At 43.5% G+C, this 22212-nt stretch overlaps 1 protein-coding gene and 1 pseudogene across 3 annotated transcripts in view; both read right to left on the minus strand.

The window, feature by feature from the left end:
• Positions 1–686: 686 nt before the first annotated feature.
• LOC133414397 (5S ribosomal RNA) lies at positions 687–795 on the minus strand (annotated as a pseudogene).
• Positions 796–14181: 13386 nt separating this feature from the next.
• The window catches only part of zeb2b (zinc finger E-box binding homeobox 2b), a 56270-nt gene continuing 48239 nt past the window's right edge, over positions 14182–22212 (minus strand). For 2 of the 3 annotated variants that reach the window (XM_061676759.1, XM_061676750.1), the window contains 4 exons: positions 21239–21347; positions 19162–21158; positions 17028–17208; positions 14182–16132 (listed from right to left, as the gene is read on the minus strand). In XM_061676759.1, the coding sequence (XP_061532743.1) occupies positions 15558–16132; positions 17028–17208; positions 19162–21158; positions 21239–21347 (2862 nt within the window). In that variant the 3' untranslated portion in view covers positions 14182–15557. The remainder of the gene's footprint in view (positions 16133–17027; positions 17209–19161; positions 21159–21238; positions 21348–22212) is intronic. The other variant, XM_061676768.1, reaches the window with a different exon arrangement.

A 22212-nucleotide genomic window follows, 5' to 3' on the forward strand; every position in this document is an offset into this window, starting at 1 on the left:
ATCCGGAGTGCAAGTCCAAGTTGCACTTTCTTCTTACACATGGCAACGGGTAAAACATTTTTTCTACTGCAATCGTCATCTCTACATTTTGAAACCAAGCTTTATCTCCAGGGGCAGACAAAAGTGAAGTCTTTGTCAATAATGTTTGTTAAGTCACACACCGCCTGGGCTTCCACTGGTCTACATGCCAAGGTGCACAAATACACTCTGAGTGTGCCATCATCCTTCCTGAGAGCACATGAGGACATCATTTATCGAGGTACCCTGACTTAAAGTATGTTATGGTGTTGAACAACTGTAAACCCTAATTTGCATCACAAAAATAATCTAGCCAGTGAATGAACCTGGGTTTATCTCCCACACCTGGTGACTGACTATCTGAAGTTATATAAGGAGGGTGTCCACAGATCATGTTAGTAAGTACAAAAATCCATCCATCCATTTTCTTTACCGCTTATCCTCATGAGAGAAGTCAAAGCCTGGGGGCTTTGCTCTCTGCTTTGACTGTATATTTTATTATTATTATTATTATTATTAGAACTCTCAGTGCCATGAGGCACATTAGGCCACATTTGCGGTTTCTGTAATCTGTAGTTTTTTACAGGAGCAGGTGATTGGCCTTCTGCTCAACCCCCAACCTGGAGGACCAGTTGTTTTTTCTGTCATGGTTTTCCTGCCCTTACCCAAGCTTACAGGACCTGGTATTCCCATGCAGTCTCCCATCCAAGTATTAACCAGGCCTGACCCTGCTTAGCTTCCAAGATCAAGCATTCTCAGGGTAGTATGGCCGTAAGCCCGGACTCCTGACTCTATAATGGTGGAAAACTCTGAGGTCAGGCACTATTTCTTCAGTGGTTTCGCTGAAAATTCCATCCATCCATCCATTGTCTTATCTGAGGTCGGGTCGCGGGGGCAGCAGCCTCAGCAGGGAAGCCCAGACTTCCCTCTCCCCAGCCACTTCCTCTAGCTCTTCTGAGGGGATCCCGAGGCGTTCCCAGGCAAGCCGAGAGACGTAGTCTCTCCAGCATATCCTGAATCGTCCCCGGGGAACCAGGGAGGCTGAGGAGTGTGATCCCCCTGTGGTAGGAACACACCCTCCGGTCCCCCTTCTTAAAAAGGAGGATCACCACCCCAATCTGCTAATCCAGAGGCACTGTCCCCAATGTCCACGCGATGTTGCAGAGGCGTGTCAACCAGGACAGTCCGACAACATCCAGAGCCTTGAAGAACTCTGGGATAATCTCATCCAACCCCTGGGCCTTGCCACCGAGGAGCTTTTTAACCACCTCGGTGACCTAAACCCCAGAGATAGGAGAGCCAGCCTTAGATACCCCAGACTCTGCTTCCTCATGGGAAGGCGTGTCGGTGGAATTGAGGAGATCTTCGAAGTATTCTCCCCACCGATTCACAACATCCCGAGTCGAGGTCAGCAACGCTCCATCCCCACTATACACGGTGTTGATGGTGCACTGCTTCCCCCTCCTGAGATGCCGGATGGTGGACCGGAAGTATTTCTCCATGGACTCACCAAACTCCTCCCACACCCGGGTTTTTGTCTTAGCGACTACCAAAGCTGCATTCCGTTTGGCCAGCCGGTACCCATCAGCTGCCACAGGAGTCCCACAGTCCAAAAAGGCCTGATAGGACTCCTTCTTCATCTTGAGGGCATCCCTCACTGCTGGTGTCCACCGACGGTTTCGGGGATTTCCGCCACGACCTTACGGCCACAGCGCCGGTCGGCCGCCTCGGCAATAGAGGCGCAGAATGTTGGTCCACTCGGACTCAATATCCCCCGCCTCCCCCAGGACGTGGGTGAAGTTCTGCCGGAGGTGGGAGTTGAAACTCCTTCTGACGGGGATTCTGCCAGACGTTCCCAGCAGACCCTCACAATACGTACAATACGCCCCTTCCCATGGGCTCACCACCTGTGGGAGGGGCCATAGGGATCAGTCTTAGTGTGAGCTGGGCGGTGGCCGAAGGCGAGGATCCGATGCCCGGCTACAGAAGCTGGCTCTAGGTACGTGGAATATCACCTCTCTGGCAGGGAAGGAGCCCGAGCTGGTGTGTGAGGTTGAGAAGTTCAGACTAGATATAGTCGGGCTCACCTCCACACCAGAGCTTGGGCTCTGGTACCAGTACTCTTGAGAGGGGTTGGACTCTTTTCCACTCTGGAGTTGCCCATGGTGAGAGGCGCCAAGCAGGTGTGGGTATACTTATTGCCACCCGGCTCGGCGCTGAAAAATCCTAATGATTTAAATGCTGTGTCTAGGAGTGTCGCAAGGTACAATGTGCTCATCGACTGCAAGGTGTACAGCTTCTCCCGGAGTTGCCTGAAGAACTGGCCTCCCATCTTCAATACAACTGCAAGTCCCTGGCTTTGTTAGTTCCCCCAGCATTTTCATGAGGTGGAAATTTGGAGACAGACACATTTCCTCTCCCGAGAGCTCAACAGCAGCATTTTGGACGGGAGAATCATAAAAAGGCACCCTCCAACAATGTTGAACACCTCTGATGTGAAGTGGATGTGATGTTGTAGCCCAGCTAATGCTGCCCCTACTTGGCTCCCTTGCAGCATCAAATATGTGCCGTTTCATCTGGTCTCCACATCTTGCATGAGCTTCATTTTATTCCGTCCCCAGATGAAGCTACACTTGTGGAAGCTTCTGCTGTCAAGATGATTCGGCCATTAAATTACTACACTAGAAACACAGACAAATTATTAGCGTTATTACACATTAGAATAAAGGGAAAGAGCATACCTTAGCATTGACACTGCTTCTAAGGTAGGCAACAGCTTACTTGATTTGGCCCAGATGCCATAGAGCAGAGTCCTGGTCAAGAACCTTCTTCACAATCTGAACTACTGTGCATGTGCGTTTGAGTGTGTGTGTGTGTGTGTGTGTGTGTGTATATAGAGCAAATATGGTACTGAAGCTGCAGCTCTTTTGCACAGGCCAACCATACTGGGAGCAACGCACATCACCTTATTAGTGATTCCTCCATTAGGGAGCCTTAACACACAAGCTATATTTTTAGCAGTGCAGCAAATTTGGTATCCAAGTTGATGGTAGTCCACATGTCAGAACTAAGGCTAACAGCAGCCACCATTTCCAATTGAGCCTTTTGTTACGACCGGCTTAGGGTAACCGGTACATAACAGAAATATATATATTTCCCTTTATCTTTGCCTACTTCCAAAGACAACCAAGACCACAACAGTTGTAGTCCAGGCAAAAGACAATTTATTAATACTTTAAATGTAAGCAGCAAACAGTGTCTGTTACCTGTCTTTATTTGCACAACAAACGAAAGTCAACATGTACAATGTGATACTGCATTTGTAATATTTTAAATGACTTAGCTGGGTACAGCTTCGGTTTCCTCCTTATCCTCATGCAAGGCACAGTAATGCCTCAGCATGGAGGAGGGTATTGCACCCCAACTCCTTGAACACAAACGCCTCAAAAAAGAAATTGACAGAAATACTGTTCTTGATTAGCAAATCTAATGTGACTGAAATCATTTTAGATTTGGCTTACCTTATTAGTGTGAAAGTGTTCCCAAATGGAGGAAATCCTCATCTTCCTAGTTGGCTCCACTACCTTTCATCCTTCTCTCCTCACTCTCCTAAATCTTCAAATTACCTCTCTCTTTTTTTCTGTCACTCGCCAAACTATCTCCAAAATCGATAAATGCTATCCAAACTCCAGTATCAAATGTATTAAAACTACGGTAAATCCGAGCTCTGACCTGACCGCAACGCTCTATCAAAAACAAATACTGTATTGTTAATGGAGTCGGAGAGGTTCATATTGTTTTCAAATCTTGCAGCAAAATCTGAACGACTTCCCGAAGCAGACTATTGGTAAAGCCAGGCAGCGAGTCCTCGAACTTCATCATTTTGGGCTCCTCGCCCAAATGAAGCAACCCTCGATAGGCGCTTCGTTATTCGACACACGCCTCGAAGCCTCTGCACATCTTGTAGCATTACTAGCGATTTTGTTTTTCATTTAACTTCCACCGTTTTACCCTCTTTTCTCGTGACTCCAAAATTTAGTTTTAATTTGGATTGAGGTCCACTTCTTTTGTTTCTCTATCATTTTGATCAAATTAGTGGGTTATTAGGATGGATTATTTGCCCCAACTTCTTTTAAGAACACATTCGGACCCCATTTGTTCCCCATATAAAAATTTGTTCTAGGTTGAAACATAACATGAGTATGCCAATTTAAGTTTGTTGAGGTTATGAGCTGTCGCTTGATGTTTTTTGTTTAGTTTTTCCGTGCTTTGTTGCAAGCCAAAATGTGATTTACGAGCAAGCTTAAGATATGCTAATGCTCGATTGAAGTGAAAAAAAATTAGAGCAACAGCCCCCAAATGCAATTTCAACCATTTATACAACAATACAGTCGAACACACAAACACAAAGTGAGAACACTGCCTTAGACCCAAAGTCACTTCCAGATGCTCACACGAAGACCAGCCATGTTCCTTCACTCACTAGGCCATGCCCCTTAAAGGCACACATCCACTACAGCTATTGTTGTTGTGACTTGTACAGCAAATACATGTAAAAAAGGTTTAATTCTTTACTTTCTCATTCTTTTTTTGTACAATGCAGTGCTATTTTGTTTATTAAAAACACGTAACAAAAAATAGTGTGGTGTTTCATAAGGGGATGGAATGGATTTCAATTCATTTCAATGGGGAATATTGGTTTGATAGTCGGGTAAATGAGCATGGGCCCAGAACTAATTCAACTCTTAAGTCAAGGTACCACCACTGTACATGACAACTTTGACAGAAAGTGAACTAATATTTAACAGCATTATGAGCCAAGCAAAGGCAAACTTGGATGATACGATCGTGTTTCAGCAGCACCTTTGCCATGCTGACTGTCGAAGACATGCACATATGATTACTTGCAGCCTTACTGGGGGAAAACAAACAAACAAACTATGTTGCTGCTGTCAGAACCATAGGAATGCATGTTGATTGGTCATTGTGATCCCGTTCCCCCCCACAACTTCCTCAAATTGTTTACTAATTACCTTTGAGGCTCATCGCCAGCCAAGTCTCACAGCCTCATTCCATTCCATATTTCATCTCTTGTTACATGGCACATCGCCAATGTAAGTAATGCAATCTGCACTTTTAGATGAAAAATGGAGCGAAAAATGTTTCTGAGCTTTGGGCCTCAGAAGTTGCTTTGGAACCTGGGCGTCCGAAATGTGTATTTTTTACCGAAAAAACTTGTATTTTTTTACCGAAAAAAAAAACACCCACACAAATTGACATAATTGCTAGGCACCCACCCACCGCCGCCCCCAAGCACCCCACCCCACCCCCCACAGCCCCACTGTGCAAATTTGGACATGATTACAAGTGTGAAAAGCAAAGGGGGGTCTAGCTTCATGGCAGCAATCGAAGATATTGCTCCCACACACACACACACACACACACACACACACCACAAGTACATGCATGCCCGGCAAGTCGATTTAATATGCACAGTTGCACAAATGGCATGACTCGGAAAGTCTCCAAACCTCACTCGAGGTGAAAAGTGTCCTGGAAGAACTTGAACAATAGCGCTCTGTGGCTATAGCGTGGCAACCATTTAATACTTTTGCTGGAGTCTTTGATGTGCAAAAAAAAACCAACCCAACCTAAATTTTGCTAGATTAAGGGCTCCAACGACACTGGTTTCTCTGCTTTAAATTGTCCGAGTGGAGCATCATTACACTTCAAAAGTCCTCAGCAGAAAAAGTCAATGATTGAGTAAAAAGTCATCTAATTATCAGAGCACAAATGCACATAATTCTCCTTTTTTCCCCTCCCTTCCGGCTTGTACTCAAAAGGGAATCTTGTCAACCATTCGGGGGATTATAGTGCACGACAGCTCGAGCACTTTTCACTTGAGGTGTCAAGGTTTCACCGGCTGGAAGAGGAGAGTTAATTCCTGCTAGGACAGGCAGCACTTGGGAATCTTTACAAATTCTGTGAGTGGCTCCTGAGTGGCTTGTCATCCCCTCCAGTGTTTGTGACTTGAAAGCTGGGTTAAATGACATTTTTAAACATGCTTTCTTATTCTCTCTCTCTATACAGCGTGTGTATGTGTGTACAGATATACTGTTAGCATGGACTTTATGTATAATTAATTGATTTAATTTGCACATACTTCAAATATTTAAGTTTGATTGCATTGCTTTACAGTGGTAAGTATATTTAACTAATTTGTACACATAGTCAAATGTTAATTTAAAATGACCTTCTATTACTTAAATATTTGTTGTAACCGCATCTCTATTTCCACTGAGTTGTGAAGACAGATCATTTGACATCTTAGCTTGGTACAGTACACTATCACAACTTTAAAGAAGACAAGCCATGAGTGTTCTGTAATGCAATTTATGTGTGGACACAAAAACACAAATGTTTCAAAAATACTTCTAGATGTGCAGACAGAGGATAAAAGTGATTGGTGAATTCTACTGAGGTTTGTTAATGACTGACCCTGTAAAAGTTCCCCTCTGACATCCCTGCTGCTCAACACGCTCATTTTCTTGAGATATTAGGCAATTTAATTACAGTTAAGAGCATTAAGGAACAACTTTAACTATAATTTGCAGTTCATGAACTGTTTTTGAAAATGACTCTTAATATAATTAACTTCTGTCATTAGGCCTAATCCCTGCAGGCTGTGGAGGGAATGCTTCCTTAAAGACATTACATACATGCAAGGCCACATTCATCCTTTCCAGCAGGAAGGTTGGACCAGGAAGTCCTCAATGGAATAATTAACTATTTCCATGGAGGGAGCACAACACGGCGCTAAGTCCATTAACAGCCACAGAAATAAGGAATAATCACTCACCAAGTAAAAAAAAGAAAATAACACTTTTTAGGAGATAAAAATGGGGTGTGTAAATGAATTTTCTCGCCAATGTTGCAGAAATAGCCAAAAGAGAGCGAGCAAAGGGTTAACAAATCACTGCTGATTTTTCCAGACGACATTAACCCTGTGTTCACTCAAACTGTCACATCTTCCTCTGCTGAAGAATGCTGCTTAATTATAGCAGATATTTTACGTCAAAAATGCTGAGCTCTAATTAAATCAAGTTGCTAGTGATGTGAACGCTCAGACCGCCAATGTGGCTTCATAAAAAATACATGCTGAAAAAAAAGGGGTCATTTCTAAAAGGAATGGGCCTTGCACCTTGACGGCTAAGTGATGCTTTGCTTAACGTCTCCTCCGATGAGGTTGAGGACGTGTCACTTTGTCTTTGGCGGCCTTTAATCAGGCTCCAGCTGTGCTGAACTGACCGTTGATTTTGCATGATATGATTACACCTACCATGCTGTGCGGCGTGAATTAGCCATCCTCCTCTAGAAAACGTGTAATGAGCGATGTACCCTTCGCCCACCTGGGACCATGATCCGGCATCCTAATCAGGCGTCAGCCCAAAAGAAGAAAATAATTTAAAAAAAGCTGCTGTTGCCGGCATGTTAGAATTTGTATTTGTGCATATCAAAAGATTAACACTTTGGCAAAACACATAATAACTTACCCCTCAGTGAGAGGGAGGGGGAGAGAGGCTCTCCTTTGAATGTCGGAGGAAACCACCACAGTCAGATGACCAGCTGCATGTTTGATTTGTGAGGCTGAATCTGCTAAAAGCCAACATGCTCCAGAGCCGGAGTATATACTGTATATACGCGTTGCACAGTTTCACCTGATTGAGCACTCACAAACTCATCTCTGCTTGGAGGTAAAGAATGCAAGAAATTTGATGCTAAATTCACACAAAAAGTGCTCATTGTCAAAAACAAATTCACCACAAACCTTTGGTCTACAGAAAATAGCTTCATGGTTGTTTTTGTTTTATTCCCATGGTGCAGACATTTGCAGTGTGACAGCCGCAAAAAGCAAATTAATCAAAATACCATACTCCCCCCGTGACCCTTGTGAGGATAAAACGGTACAGACAATGGATGGGTGGATGGACCATCGTCCCTTGTTTATCACGGGGGTTAGGTTCTGGACATCCCTGCAATTGGTGAACTCTGCGAAGTGGTGGCCATTTTGTTCTTATATATTTTAAAGTTCATACTCTTATAAGCATTTCCTATACTTTTAACACTTTTTATACCCTGAAACATACATAACAACATACAGTATAACATGCTATAAGTGTTCTCACCTTTGAAGTTGAAGGCGATGACGATTTTGAATGTGCTGCACAGCTGTCACCCTTATATTATTTTTGTTCCTCTTTATGTACCAGACAGAAGATTATTTTATGCCTTAATGGCAGCCAACAGCTGCAAAGATTCAACATGTCGATAAGTTCCGTCCTTTCAGCTATGATTAGCTGCTTAAAAGCCACCGAATGTTTTGGCGGCATCGATGATACATGACGAGATGTTAGTGTATTTATCTCACATTTATTGATAAAGGAATGAAACACGGTTCGTAACCGATGCCAAAACAGAGCAGTTAAGTCAACACAAAGTCTCTCTGCCTCAGTTTTCCCGTCCCGTTAAAAAAAACTCTCGGTGCTTAGCACAACAGAGCTCTTATACTGTACTGTACACACACATATATATATATATATATATATATATATATATATATATATATGCTCTTATACTGTACTGTACACATATATATATATATATATATATATATATATATATATATATATATGCTCTTATACTGTACTGTACACACATATATATATATATATATATATATATATATATATATATATATATATATATATATATATGCTCTTATACTGTACTGTACACATATATATATATATATATATATACTTGTTAGAATTACAAGCAATAAAATACATGTACTGAGTGTACAGTACAGTATAAGAGCTCTGTTGTGAATACAGTATAAGAGCTCTATACAGTACAGTATAAGAGCTCTGTTGTGAGCTCTGTTATATATATATATATATATATATATATATATATAGGCGGCAGTTTGTATGTTCTCCCCGTGCCTGCGTGGGTTTTATCCGGGCACTCCGGTTTCCTCCCACATCCCAAAAACAGGCATTAATTGGAGACTCTAAATCGCCTGTAGGTGTGAGTGCGAATGGTTGTTTGTTTGTATGTGCCCTGCGATTGGCTGGCAACCAGTTCAGGGTGTACCCCGCCTCCTGCCCGATGACAGCTGGGATAGGCTCCAGCACGCCCGCGACCCTAGTGAGGAGAAGCGGCTCAGAAAATGGATGGATATATATATACTATATATAGATATTGAATAGAATATATGTATGAAAAGGTATTTTATTGTTAGAATTAATAACAGTATACATATATATATATATATATTCATATTAAGAGGTATATATATATATATATATATATATATATATATATATATAAGAGGTATATATATATATTCATATTAAGAGGTGTTCAAAATGGTGGTCATTAGCTTGCGTAATGATGTCCAAAGTGCCCAATAGCATTGCTGCACATGCAATTTCAATTTCTTGTCTAAAAGGCTACTAATGTAGTTGGCTTCCTGCGCTACACAACATCCTTTAGGGTCCCCAATAGGTAAAAGCGTGCTGGGGTTAAATCAGGAGAATTTGCGGGGAAGTCAACTGCACTTTTTTCCTGATTTGTGTATAGACTGTTTTGACTCTGTATCTACGCAGTGTTTTACAATAATACTTTTAAAATATAATTTGTACCTGTCTCTGTCACTGCCGAAATTCTCAGGTGCCGTGAATGAATGGAGTGATTGATCATTGGCAACCGTCTCTCACACTCTCTCTTTAATTGTCACCCATTTACTGTACTGTACATCTTTTCGTGTCCTGTTTGACAATCGCGCCATGTTTTTATACAGTAATTATACAGTACAGCATATTGTACTGCATGTGAAGCCCCAAAACCAGATACACGGTCATTTTTTTTCTATTGTAGCAAGCCGGTAAATTGACGTGCTTGACGCTTGGTGTGCAGTCAAGAGTCACTAACTACATTTGTTTTGTAGTTGCCCAGTTCAGTCGCTTCCAGCTGCATTGCTGTGTGCGGCAGGCATTACAGAATAGCAAGTTGTCCAAAAAGCACAAAAACATTGAAGAATTGGACATGTTCATCCACACGTTTACAGAAGGTCAAATTAAGTCCAAAGGTTATAATACATTTAAGGTTCATCACCAGAAAACCCGATATTCCAAACTTTTTGCACATAGTGTGCATACTGTATACAAACACACACCGACTAATAACAAACAGGTGTGAGTAGAACACTTTGGAGGGAAGGAGCTGATTGGCTGACACATGTGGAGCAGATTTGACAAAACCAAGTGGAGACAGTAACACAAGAAGTGGATAGGAAACACAAGAGTAGCACACAAAGGTACCACACAAAACTCCACAACAGCATCCAGCAATATAAAATGTACACGCAGTTTTCCTATCTTCCTTCGCACCCCGGCATCTTAAAACTGTTAATTTGCTTTCTGTGTTTGAACAAAAAGTCAGGACAATGTCATGTCATGCACGCTTCTCCATCTACCTGCAAGGTGAGTTTATCCTGAGAACGAAGTTGAAAATCCAACTTTATTTAAACCTATGAGTTGTCAGCCAGCAGGGGGCTCACCTGCCTGGTTTAATAACAAACTCTCACCCACATCTGTATGGGGCCCTCTGCAAGCATTTTGGTAAGACTGAACCTGACGTAGATGGAGGAGGAAATATTTTAACGTTTAAAACTCATCTTGATTTTGATAATATGGTGACCACGCTGACCGTGTTTTTGTGACTGACGTTTCCTTGTTCTGCCTTCTGTTCATATCCTTTCACTCCTGCCTTTATTTTTGAAAAAAATGGCACATAAATAAAGACTGAGCTTGGCATATTTGTCAGTTATATTGCGTTTGTAGAATATTCATTCATGATAATGCGGGCAGGGAATCCGAGTGTGATGCCGAAACATTAGGCGAGTATCTTTCATCAGCATCTTTCTCTTGGGCTCCCCTCCTCTTCAGCACCGCTGGCATCAGGCTACACCACCTGCCTCATTCCGCTCGGGCCAGAATGAACAGCTGGCCGCTCTTCTGACGCTCTGATTGGTTAATCCCTCCTGGTCACTTGTGCCTTCTCCTCCCTGCATGTCATTGAACTTTCTTTCGCTGAGCGCCAAGGCCCTCCTTGTGTCTTTGGCCACAGCCGTCCTTCATGTGGCCTGCTCACGGCCTGGGTGCCACGTGGGGTTGTGCACATCAGAAGTGTCCCAGTCTCATTTCAGTCAGTCTTACTTTATCAATGAATCGATAAATACAAATTGATGCTGATCTTTTTTGACCCCATGAAGACCTTTAGCTGATAGGCTAGGATTAGTGCCACTGTGTCCCTCTTTAGAACAGGGCTGGTCAGAGAAACTTTTGAGAAAGTCAAAATGTGGCCCTCAAAATTAAGGGCAGAGAGGCCAAGTCATTTGTAGATGAGGTTAAAAAAGGAACCAAAAAAAGGTACATAAAATATGTGAAAAAGGCTCACTATCACTAAAATTATCACTTATTTCTGACCCATTACATAATAACTTATTTCTCACCCATTACATAATACACTCAATAATATAGATGTAATTTTGGCATTTAAAAAAAAATTATTTTAGAAGAAATACCCAATTATTCAATAAAATAAATGACTAAAAATGTTAAATGTATGCTGTGAAATTGTGTATTTTATAATTTGCAATACATAAACTAACCAATCATTTACTGAGATTTTAAAAAAATGTGAAATCTATAACAAATATTGCAGGTCTCTTGATAATCTCTCTGCTTAGTAGGGTGGATGAAAAACATTTCACGCATTGAATGTGGCCCCCAGACCATACTTTGCTCACCACTGCTCTAGAGGTTAGGTGAAGCTCACAGACTCCATGATGCAGCTCTTTGCTTACATGTTGAAAATGATGATCATGTTTTTGTTTTAGTTCAATCCAGTTTCCAGCCCGGGTGACGTGCTTAGAGAGCATTTTGACAACATGAGCGTATCGCTATCATTGGGCGCTGCGCAGCCATATGCCCAGCCCAGATTGGCGGTTTGTTTTGGACAGCTGAGCTGCAATGATTCACTGCAGGGCTTCGTGGAGACCAAAGCTAAGTGTACATTTTGCCTGAGGCCACAGCGCTGCCTGCACATACACTCTCAGCGCCTCCATTGACTCATTTGCATGGACAACACCCTCACCTAATGTCTTGTTCTAATCACTGTCGCCCCATCGTCTTCCCTTTCAGCAATAATGGGTAAGTTTGTGTAGCTGAGGAACAAAGGTCACAAGGTGCAGCCCCAGTTGGGAGTTATGCAGGGTCACACTTAACAACACAGAGACAGTAATATAGCAAAATAAATATTTACTTTGAGTAAGTAGGAATATAGATTATAATGTCATACATGTAGGGCAGCAGAGCAGAAATAATTTTCTTTTCAAATCAGTCAGTAAATTAAGTGCAGCAAAAATCAATCATGTACACGTTCATTGAGCTCAATTGCAATTAGAAGCGAGCCTCTACTAATAGTTCCAGACGGTATTGATTAGTACATGTAAAAGCAGACTGGATCACTTTCAGCTAGTATTGCAGAATGACAGAACCACTTCACAGCGATGGCTCTGAATCGGTCCGTGTTTGTCTCGGCCGGGGATCATTTCTCCCTTTGCCTCGCTAACTCAGCACTTCCCGTTTGCCTTTCGTGCCGCTGCTGGAATTGCAAAAAGATTTCATCACACCCATCCCCGGCCTTTGACCTTCTGTTAATCCAGAGAACCTGTGTGCAAGTCTGAAAGATGCAAAGGTAGCTGACGGTCAATTAATGATGCCCCCATCCACGCCGCACCGCCGAGCTCACTCCTTTCCTCCTTGCTCCTTTTCCGCTATGTCACATATCAAATTCAACAGCTAATCAACATTTAGCTAACCCCAGCCCCTCCACACGGCCTCCTTTCATCCATGAGATAGTCTGTGAATGATCCGGTAGCGATGCGATCGATGGGAAAATGCAAAGCCGGTTCTGATGTTTGGCATCGCTCAACCTTTGGTGCTTTCATCTGGGCCTTTTGATGTTGCTGTTCATCTGCATAAAGCAAAGTGAAGGGTGTGATGGAGCCCACCTGTCATCGCCAAGTACAAACGTGGGAGGAGGAAAATACATTGCGCAACTATTATTTCCTCCTGCCAGTATAGTCAAATTAATTTGTTTAAGATGAAAAAGATAAGATGTTTTTTTTTTTTTTTTTTTGCAAAAACTCTCGTAGTAAAATTTACATTTTCGTTAGAAACATTATTTTTGCAGTTAAAAAAATATATATTTTAAGATGAGGAATAAAATATTCATTTTGAATGTTCAAAATTGTGTACATGAGATTTTATATATATAATGTATGTATTTATTTATTAATTAATTAATAACAGCGGCACGGTGAGGGACTGGTTAGCACATCTGCCTCACAGTTGAGGACCGGGGTTCAAATCCCGGCCCTGCCTGCATGGGTTTTCTCCGGGCACTCCGGTTTCCTCCCACACGCCCCCCCAAAAAAAAAACATGCATGGTCGTTAAATTGAAAACTCTAAATTGCCCGTAGGTGTCAAAGTGAGTGCAAATGGTTGTTTGTTGATATGTGCCCTGTGATTGGCTGGCGACCAGTGCAGGGTGTACCCCGCCTCTCGCCCGAAGATAGCTGGGATAGGCTCCAGCACGCCCGCGACCCTAGTGAGGATAAGTGGAATGGAAGATGAATGAATGAACGAATGAATTAATTAATTAATAACCTAAATTAATAAAACAACTACACAGTCTTCTAAATAAATTGCATCAGGAGGAAATATTGCATTACAGTAATAGATAATGAAACAGATAAAAAACACATGTATATATAATAAGTAGCAGAGCCAGTTTTCAAATGTATTAGAATTAATTAATTAATTAATTAATTAAGAATCAACACCTGCGATTGGCTGGCGACCAGTTCAGTCAGGGTTTACCCCGCCTCTCGCCCGAGGATAGCTGGGATAGGCTCCAGCACGCCCTAGTGAGGGTAAGCGGTACAGAAAATGGATGGATGGATGGAAGAATCAACACATCATATTTTGCCTCCTCCAAACAAAGACAACGCAGCAAATGTTTGGTATTTTTTAATTTGGCTACTTTTATTCGAGCAGGGTCATTTTCAAGAGAAATTACAAATCAAGAATTCAATAATACTTTTACAAAGACATTTCAGGAAAGATTCTTCTTCAGTCATGATATCATACATAGTATTTAACAGTCCCTCTTCATTTTTTAGCTTAAAAAAAGAAACAAAGATGAAGAAAGTGGAATTCTTTTCAGTCGAAAATACAGTGTTTTCACAATTGTATAAAAGTTCCCAAATTTTGAATTTTCCATTATGTGGAAAATAAAATAAAATAAGATTAAACTTCGCATTTCACAATGTTTCAAAACACAATAAATGCTCTCTTTACGTAAATTTTGCCCTATGATCAACACCATGTTCCTTTTTACTAAAATATATCTATATATTGAAGACCTATAGTACTGTACACAACAGTATGAAATAAATAAAATTAGGAAATATAAAATGGGCCACATAAATAAGTTTTTTTTCCAACCTACAAATAAAATGAATGCAATTTGTTGTTTTCCAAAAAGAAAAGAAAAAGGTTTGGTGTAATACTGACAAAGAAACATTGCACAACATAATGTAAACTAAGTAACTGCTGCCTAGAGTCTTAATACTGACACGGGTGCTGCAGAAAACAATGGTAAACCATCCCATAATACTGAAGCTGGTGGAAAAAAAAGTAACCTTCCTTTGACACAATACGAGGGTGGCACTTGCAGAAAACACACAGGTTAAAAGGTTTGCATATAAGGCTTCTTTTTCATAAAACACCTCAAAGGCTTCATCCTTCATTTAATCCCCCCTCCCAAAACGTCCAGAACCCACGTTTTCCCTTAAGACGGAGGCACCACAAGCTCATCTTCCTCCTCTTTGACCCATATCCTTCACAGTCTTAATGATTGGAGGCCTGACACAGTGTGGCTGCGGGTGGCGGAACCAAAGGTGGGTGACGACAAACACCAAAGGGCTAAAGGGGTACGCAGACCCCGCTGCTCTTGTTCCAACCCCGTATAAATATATACATAGGCAACACTTAATTTTTTTTCTTCATGATTATAGAAGCGGAGTGCAATTTGTACAAGTCTCTGTTTTTGTGCTATAAATACTATGGAACACGGGCAGGGGGAGGTTAGCACCACACTCATGTTTAGGCCTTAGGACTGTACATTTTTCCAAATGTATTTATTCTTTGTTGGGTTTGCATAATGTAGCTTCAGTCACAAACCCCTCCCCCTCCCTTCAATGCCGCTGCCTCATTGATTTAGCGGTCAAAGCTTCCCGGAAGCTTCAGGCACGTGCACATACGGTTTAAAACATCAAGTCTTAAACCGAGCAGGTAATAATACTGAACCAGGAGAAACGTCAAACGTTTCCCGTGGAAAGCCGACTACATGGCGTCCTCCATCGTGTCCTCGCGATCCGATTTGGTTTCCATTTTGCCATCCAGCGAGCTATCGTCCATCGAGTGCTCTCCGTTCTCCTCTTCGTCCCTCAACGTGTCCGGGTCCGTGTCCATGCTCTTGCTCTCCTCCTCCTCCTCAAACTCAAACTCATCCTCCCGGCGTCCCGTCTTCCCATATTCTTCATCCACTTCCTTGCGTCCCTCTATGATTCCTCCGTTCACACCATCGTGCCGCAAGATGGCCTCGCGTTCCGCCAGCTCCGGGTAACCCTGAGGAGTGATTCCCTGCAAGTAGGCCCGGCTCATCAGCAGCTCCGTGGGCTCCAGGTGGCCCTTCTCACGGGCCTCCCTCTCGGCCGCCTCGCGCTCCTCCGCCTCGCGCTTGCAGTACGAGTAGCGATGGTTCATGTGCTGCGAGTACGAGCCCGAGTGCGAGAACCTTTTGCCACATTTGTCGCACTGGTAGGGTTTCTCGCCCGAATGCAAGCGTGAGTGCTCAATGAGATGGTGCTTGTGTTTGAAGGCCTTTTTGCAGATCTGGCATTGGTGCGGTCGCTTGCCTGTAGACACACAAAACAAAGAGTGGAGAACGTGAGAGGCGTGACAACGGTTGGGACGACACAAAACAAATCACACAAAGCAGAGGAAAGCAAAGAATTTGATGGATTGGATGGCGTGGAGCAAAATGACATAACGGGACATCAAATCTAATGTTATTCAAATTGTGAGGCGAAAATGCGCTCGCATTCGCTGGCTGACATTATGGAAGCTCCCTCCTGCGCTCCAAACAAAGAAACTCATCAGTGCGTCGCACTCGTCAATGCATCATAAATACGGTGGCTGAGGAGTAAAGAAATCTGAGCTCAGCAGGAGGGGGGGACAAGCTTATCTCTAAATATGATTCAAGTTCATGTTGCTGCGACGCCTGCCACAGGGTGCAGGCATTTCTTTTCTTTTAAACTTTTGCAACGTATCCCTCACACGAGGAGAAACAGGCTTTTTAATCTCGAGTCCGACCACTTCCCTTCCCTGTAGGACCAGAACAACAGAGCGACGTGAGCATGAAAGCATCACTGCCCCAGCTCCCGACTTTCATGTCCAAATAGATAAGACGTACAAAAGTGGCGAACACTCGACAAGCGTTAGCGTCTGAAATGAATGATGCAACCCCGTGAAAGAGGAACTTTGTATCGTTAACAGTAATAAGAAAGACTCGTTAGTGGCATTCTGAAGGTGCTGATGCGATCTATCTAAGACAGCTGCCTTTACTCATCGGGATAATGACTACGACAACTATATCCACCCTGTTGATGAAGAAGCAAGTTACAAGATGTGCAACAGAGGAAGGAGGAAAAGGAGGGGACAAGTTAAAAGATTCACTGAGGATTTTCAATACAAACATTGACAAAAGGGAATATAATGGGGTTGGAAATAAGGGTCTAGAACAGTATATACCTGTGTGTTCATATTTGTGTCTGAGAAGGGAACTGCTCTTCTGGAATGTTTTGTCGCACAAGTCACACGCGTACATACCACTTTCAGTCTTCTTAATCTTCTTCCGCGACAGACAGGAGTCGGGGTCTGTCATGTCGTCCAGCCCTGACATGTAATCAGCTGTAGCGTCAAGCAGCTCGCCCTTAGCAACAACAAACAACCACAACAAAAAAAAGAAGAAAAAACAAAAATCAATTTGGGCTTGCATTTAAAGCTTCATGTGGCCAGCACGAAAATGAAAATCCCCCCAAAAAATGACGTTAATTCAAAATATTATGTATTTACTCTTTTGAAATATATATTATCATAAAGTTAGCAAGGTTTTTTGTTAGTTAGCAGGAGAGAAACCCATAAAAATGTGTTGCCAATCTGGATAATGGGGAATATTGTTTTATTTATTTATTTTATTTTTTCCCATAAACCGTAAGTTTCACAGTGAATAATGCAGGAATCAGCACACAAAAATAAGCATGTCTCTCTAACAGTCAAGAGGTCCTGGCTCGGGCCCTCCTGTGTGGAGTTTGCTTGTTCTATCCTGGCTTCTACACATTCCAAAAACATGCATGTTAGGTTAACCGGTGATTTAAATGGTCTCTAGGTGTAAATGTGAGAGTGAATGGTTGTTTGTGTCTATATGCACTGCGACTGACTGGCAACCAGTCCGGGGTGTATTCTGCCTCTTGCCCAAAGTCAGGTGGGATAGGCTCCAGCTCACCCATGACCCTAACGAGGACAAGTCGAATAGAAAATGAATGGATTTATATATACATGGATCTTCATGACAAGATTCAAGCATTTCAGATGCTATTATCCAAATTAGGACTGTTTGACATTGAGATCAGTCTATTTAGAAATTGATTTCATCCATCCATCCATCCATCCATTTTCTGAGCCGCTTCTCCTCACTAGGGTCGCGGGCGTGGTGGAGCCTATCCCAGTTATCATCGGGCAGGAGGCAGGGTAGACCCTGAACTGGTTGCCAGCCAATCACAGGGCACAAAAAAACAACCATTCGCACTCACATTCACACCTACGGGCAATTTAGAGTGTTCAATTAACATGCATGTTTTTGGGATGTGGGAGGAAACCGGAGTCCCCGGAGAAAACCCACTCAAGCACGGGGAGAACATGCAAACTGCACACAGGCGGGGCCGGGGATTGAACCCCGCTCCTCAGAACTGTGAGGCTGACGCTCTAACCAGTCGGCCACCGTGCCGCCTAAATTGATTTAAATATGCTGTAATTGATACTTGTGCTAATAATCTGGTCAATAAAGATCCAAACTTTTACATGAAACTATTTCCATAAAACTGCAATGAACAAGTTCCTTATGTGGCCTGAAGAGAATGCATTGAAAGGAGATTCGTGGGGTGGCATATATTGTATTGCTCTCTTCTGTATCTTTCTCAGTCTAGTCAGTAGAACCACCGTCCCTTTTTAAAGTCTCTTTTACGATGAAGACGAGCGCGTTGTGTGAATTGATGGAGAACAATGTTCCAGCGTGAGAGGAACATTCTGCCACAGCAATCACAATCAGAAGGTGTGACGTGTTCCTTTAATGAACTTGACAATGCAAGGATGTTTTAAGATGGGACTGCGCTATCACTTGGCAATCAATTTCAACTAAACGCCTGTAGCTGTATTTTTAAAATCTAATTTAATAACTTAGAATGAGAAACATTATTAATACTTTTTTTTCATCAAAATGGTTCACTCTATGTTAAACAGCCCTCAGCATGCAGTGGTAATGAACATGGGGCCAGTGCATTATTAAACTGCACTTGGAAGCTAATCTCGCTTTAAAACACCACTGAGGAGTGGTGTAGTGGTGTGGGAGTGTTAAGAGGAAGCTCTAGGGCAGGTTTTTGTCATTTTCTACAAATCCAAACATTTTGGTACTTCTGCAATTTGGTACCAGAAAGATGAGGACTCAACATTGGGTCCAGTGATAAAACATGCTTTTGTTTTAAAACCATCTGTTTTTAAAGCAAAAAGGGTTATTTACTCTGTCGGCGCAGACATGTCTAATTAGCAGAGCTATGAGTTCACATGGTGCCGCATGGGGCTGTCACAGAACCACAGGTGGTTTATTTACCTGGAAACCGTGTTTCCGCTGGTACTTTCTCCGCTGATGCATTTCGGCAAAGGTAGCGGCGCCAGCTGCATATGTGTAGGCCATGTGCGGTAGGAAACCCATCTGTTCCATGCCCGGGTAGGGCCTTAGTCCTGGGATGCTGGCCTGCATTGGCGGCATGAATGTGGCCGGTGGAAAAGCGCTTTGAGGAGGAAGTGACGTGTACAAGGGTTTGGCGGCAAAAGGGTTAATGCCAAAGATAGGGCTAGTGCTTTTCTCCAGGTTGCCGTTGTTGGCAGAGGTGGAGAATTCCTTCTTGAGATAGGCTAGGTTCAGAGGCTCCTCGAAGTGCTCGCGTGGCGAGGGGACACTGCTAAGCTCGACTGTAACACTGTTTACTTTGGGTCGGCTCTTCACCGTCAACGCGTGCTTCGGTTCCTTGATGAGTCGTGGAAGCGAAAGGTCGAGCGGCTCAGCCTGCAGGTCCTCTGACACCAGGCTGTTGGGGGTGTACGAACTGCTGTGCGAATGTTTGGAGGACGTCGACGACAGGTTTAGTGGTGACGGAGTGTTGCTGCGGGAATGGTCCAACTTGTCACCTGCGGCTTTTGTGTCGCCAAACTGGTGGTTTTTCAAATGTCTGAGGGAGGTGTCACAGTTATTGTGGAGCTCAGCAATGGCTGGGGATGTGATGCAGTTGCCTGGTTTGATTAGAGACATTGCCGACCGCAAAAACAAAGGGTCTTTGGGGGGAGTGTGGTGGTTGTTTGTTCCGACAACCATTTCCGTGCTGTTCTTGTGCTCCAGCGGCGGCGTTCTTGTGCTACTGTATGAGAACATCTTCCGCTGATCAAACCATTGCTTGACAAATTCCTGAGGAAGGCCAACGGCAATAGAGATCTTGAGCAGCTCCTCAGAGTTGGGCTCCATGTTCATGGCAAAATATGCCTTCAGCACAGACATGTGATCCCTGTAGGGGTGAAGGGAACCTGTCAGTCCCTTCTCAGTCAAGATGGAAGCTGCTAGATGAGCATTCTTCTCCATGAATATATGTTTGTTGGGCATCAGGTTCTCGCTTGGTTGGAGCACAGCTTTGATCTCCTCATTCATTTTGCACAGGTAGCGTTCATGTTGATGGAGTGGGATGGGACCTGGGAAGGTTTCTTTGCAATACTGACATGCATATGGTGTAAACATGTTCTCTGATGTCTTTTCCTCCATGCCCCCTTCTAGCATATGGTTGGATTTTTCATGTTTGATATTGTTAATTTGTCTCTTTGAGTCTGTGGTCAAGCTCTGGAGACAGGCTTTGGCTTCATTGACCTTCTCAAGTGTGTAATCTATGATGCTTTTAGTGGCACCATTGTGATTGACAAGTGGAAGACTGACCTGAGGCCCACCTGCTAACGTCAGGCCCTGTTTTTGCTCCTCCACCTGTGAGCCTAATTCCTTCATGTAAGCTGTGAGCTTGGACAATTCCTCTGGTTTGCAGTCCATTTTCTGCCTGCACACTGTGTTGTCAACAATTTGCAGGACCTTTTGCACCTCACTCAAGTTGTTAATCAGAGGGCCCGGGTAGCCAAGGAGCTGTGATTCTAGCCCGGGGATACCTAGGTGCTGCAGAGGGCTCTGGGCTGTTGAGTTGTGGTGGACCCCCAGTGGACTGTTCCCTCCAACTCCCCCATTCATGAAAGGCCCGGGAGCACCAAACCCATGCGAGGCCATCATCAGTTTATAGTCATTGAAATCGAGCGGTTCTGTCTTGATGCTCAAATGGTTGTTGTGGTCAGTGAGGCCCACTGGCTTGCCGTTCTCCAGCTTTTGTCGCAGCTGGGTGATGGCAGTGTTGGTGGGGGAGGAGGAGGCGGAGGTGGGGGAGGAGGCTGTCTTCATGTTGCTGCGCATCCTGCCGTTCACGGCGATCAAACCAATGCACTTTTTGCTGCTGATGTGCGAACTGTAGGATCCAGAGTGCGAGAAGCGCTTCTTACAGTTGGGGCATTCGTACGGTTTTTCACCTGTAATGGAAATCAGAGAAAATAAAACGACTGCTTGAAGAGTGACTCATTTGGGTGCACCGTGTTTAACTGCCGCTTACCGCTGTGAATGCGGAGATGTTCCTTCAGGTGGTGCTTGTACTTGAAGGCCTTACCGCACTCAGTGCACTTGAACTTGCGGTTGCCGGCTGCTTGGTTCAACAGTTGGTGCTGTGGGAGAGACATTTGGTGTTAAAAATCCACAGAGACGCCAGTGGAGTTAAGAAGATGACCGTAAGTGGACAACATTACAATAAGCGTGCGTGCTGCTGAACAGCCACAAGCGGTGGCGATACAGAGAGGATCGCACACCTTTTAATTTCCTGCCTGCTCGACTTTCTTTAGAATTTGGCAGCCCGGAAAATAATCTATATTTAGCGCATTTCCCTTCATTAGAGACACTGATTTGATCTACTTTTCATTCATTTCATAGTAATAAGTCTTGTCTCACCATGCATACCTGTATTCACAACGCTTTTGAGAAGTTAAAATGTTATGCAGAACAGAGAGTACATGAGCATCTAATTTGCAATTCTAACGATCATCAGCACCCAGCAACTAGTCTGACTGTCTAAACCTTCTTATCACCCGTGAAAAAATTCACTCTGAGTTGAGAGACTTTTTTTCCAAGCTCAGATGAGAGAAAATCCAATGCCCCCTTCTACCGGCATAGCCATGAAAAATGTTGGGGTGTATGCATTCCTGAGGAGACAGATGGTAGAGCACAGGACACTACGAAGAACAGCTCCAACCTTCACAGATCAAGCGGGGAGAGTCGGGGGCCCCTGCTAAGCGCCGGAGAGAACCGCGCCACTCGTATATTGCTGAGTTGCATAAACAAACAGCAACAGCTGCTTCGGTGCCTCCGCCCCCACCTCCTCCTCCCCTTTTTCCCCTAAGGACCTCTGCCCGCTAAAGTTTAGTCTCACTGCTAATAAGACACTCTGGGCCCTTAATTGTAAATGGCACCAGCAAAATGCTTCATCTCGGCTTCATGGATTGGCGCCGTCAATGCCGCCACACATGTGGGCGGGGC

This window comes from Phycodurus eques, chromosome 1 (genome assembly GCF_024500275.1).
Source record: "Phycodurus eques isolate BA_2022a chromosome 1, UOR_Pequ_1.1, whole genome shotgun sequence".
In the NCBI taxonomy this organism is placed as follows: Eukaryota; Metazoa; Chordata; class Actinopteri; order Syngnathiformes; family Syngnathidae; genus Phycodurus; species Phycodurus eques.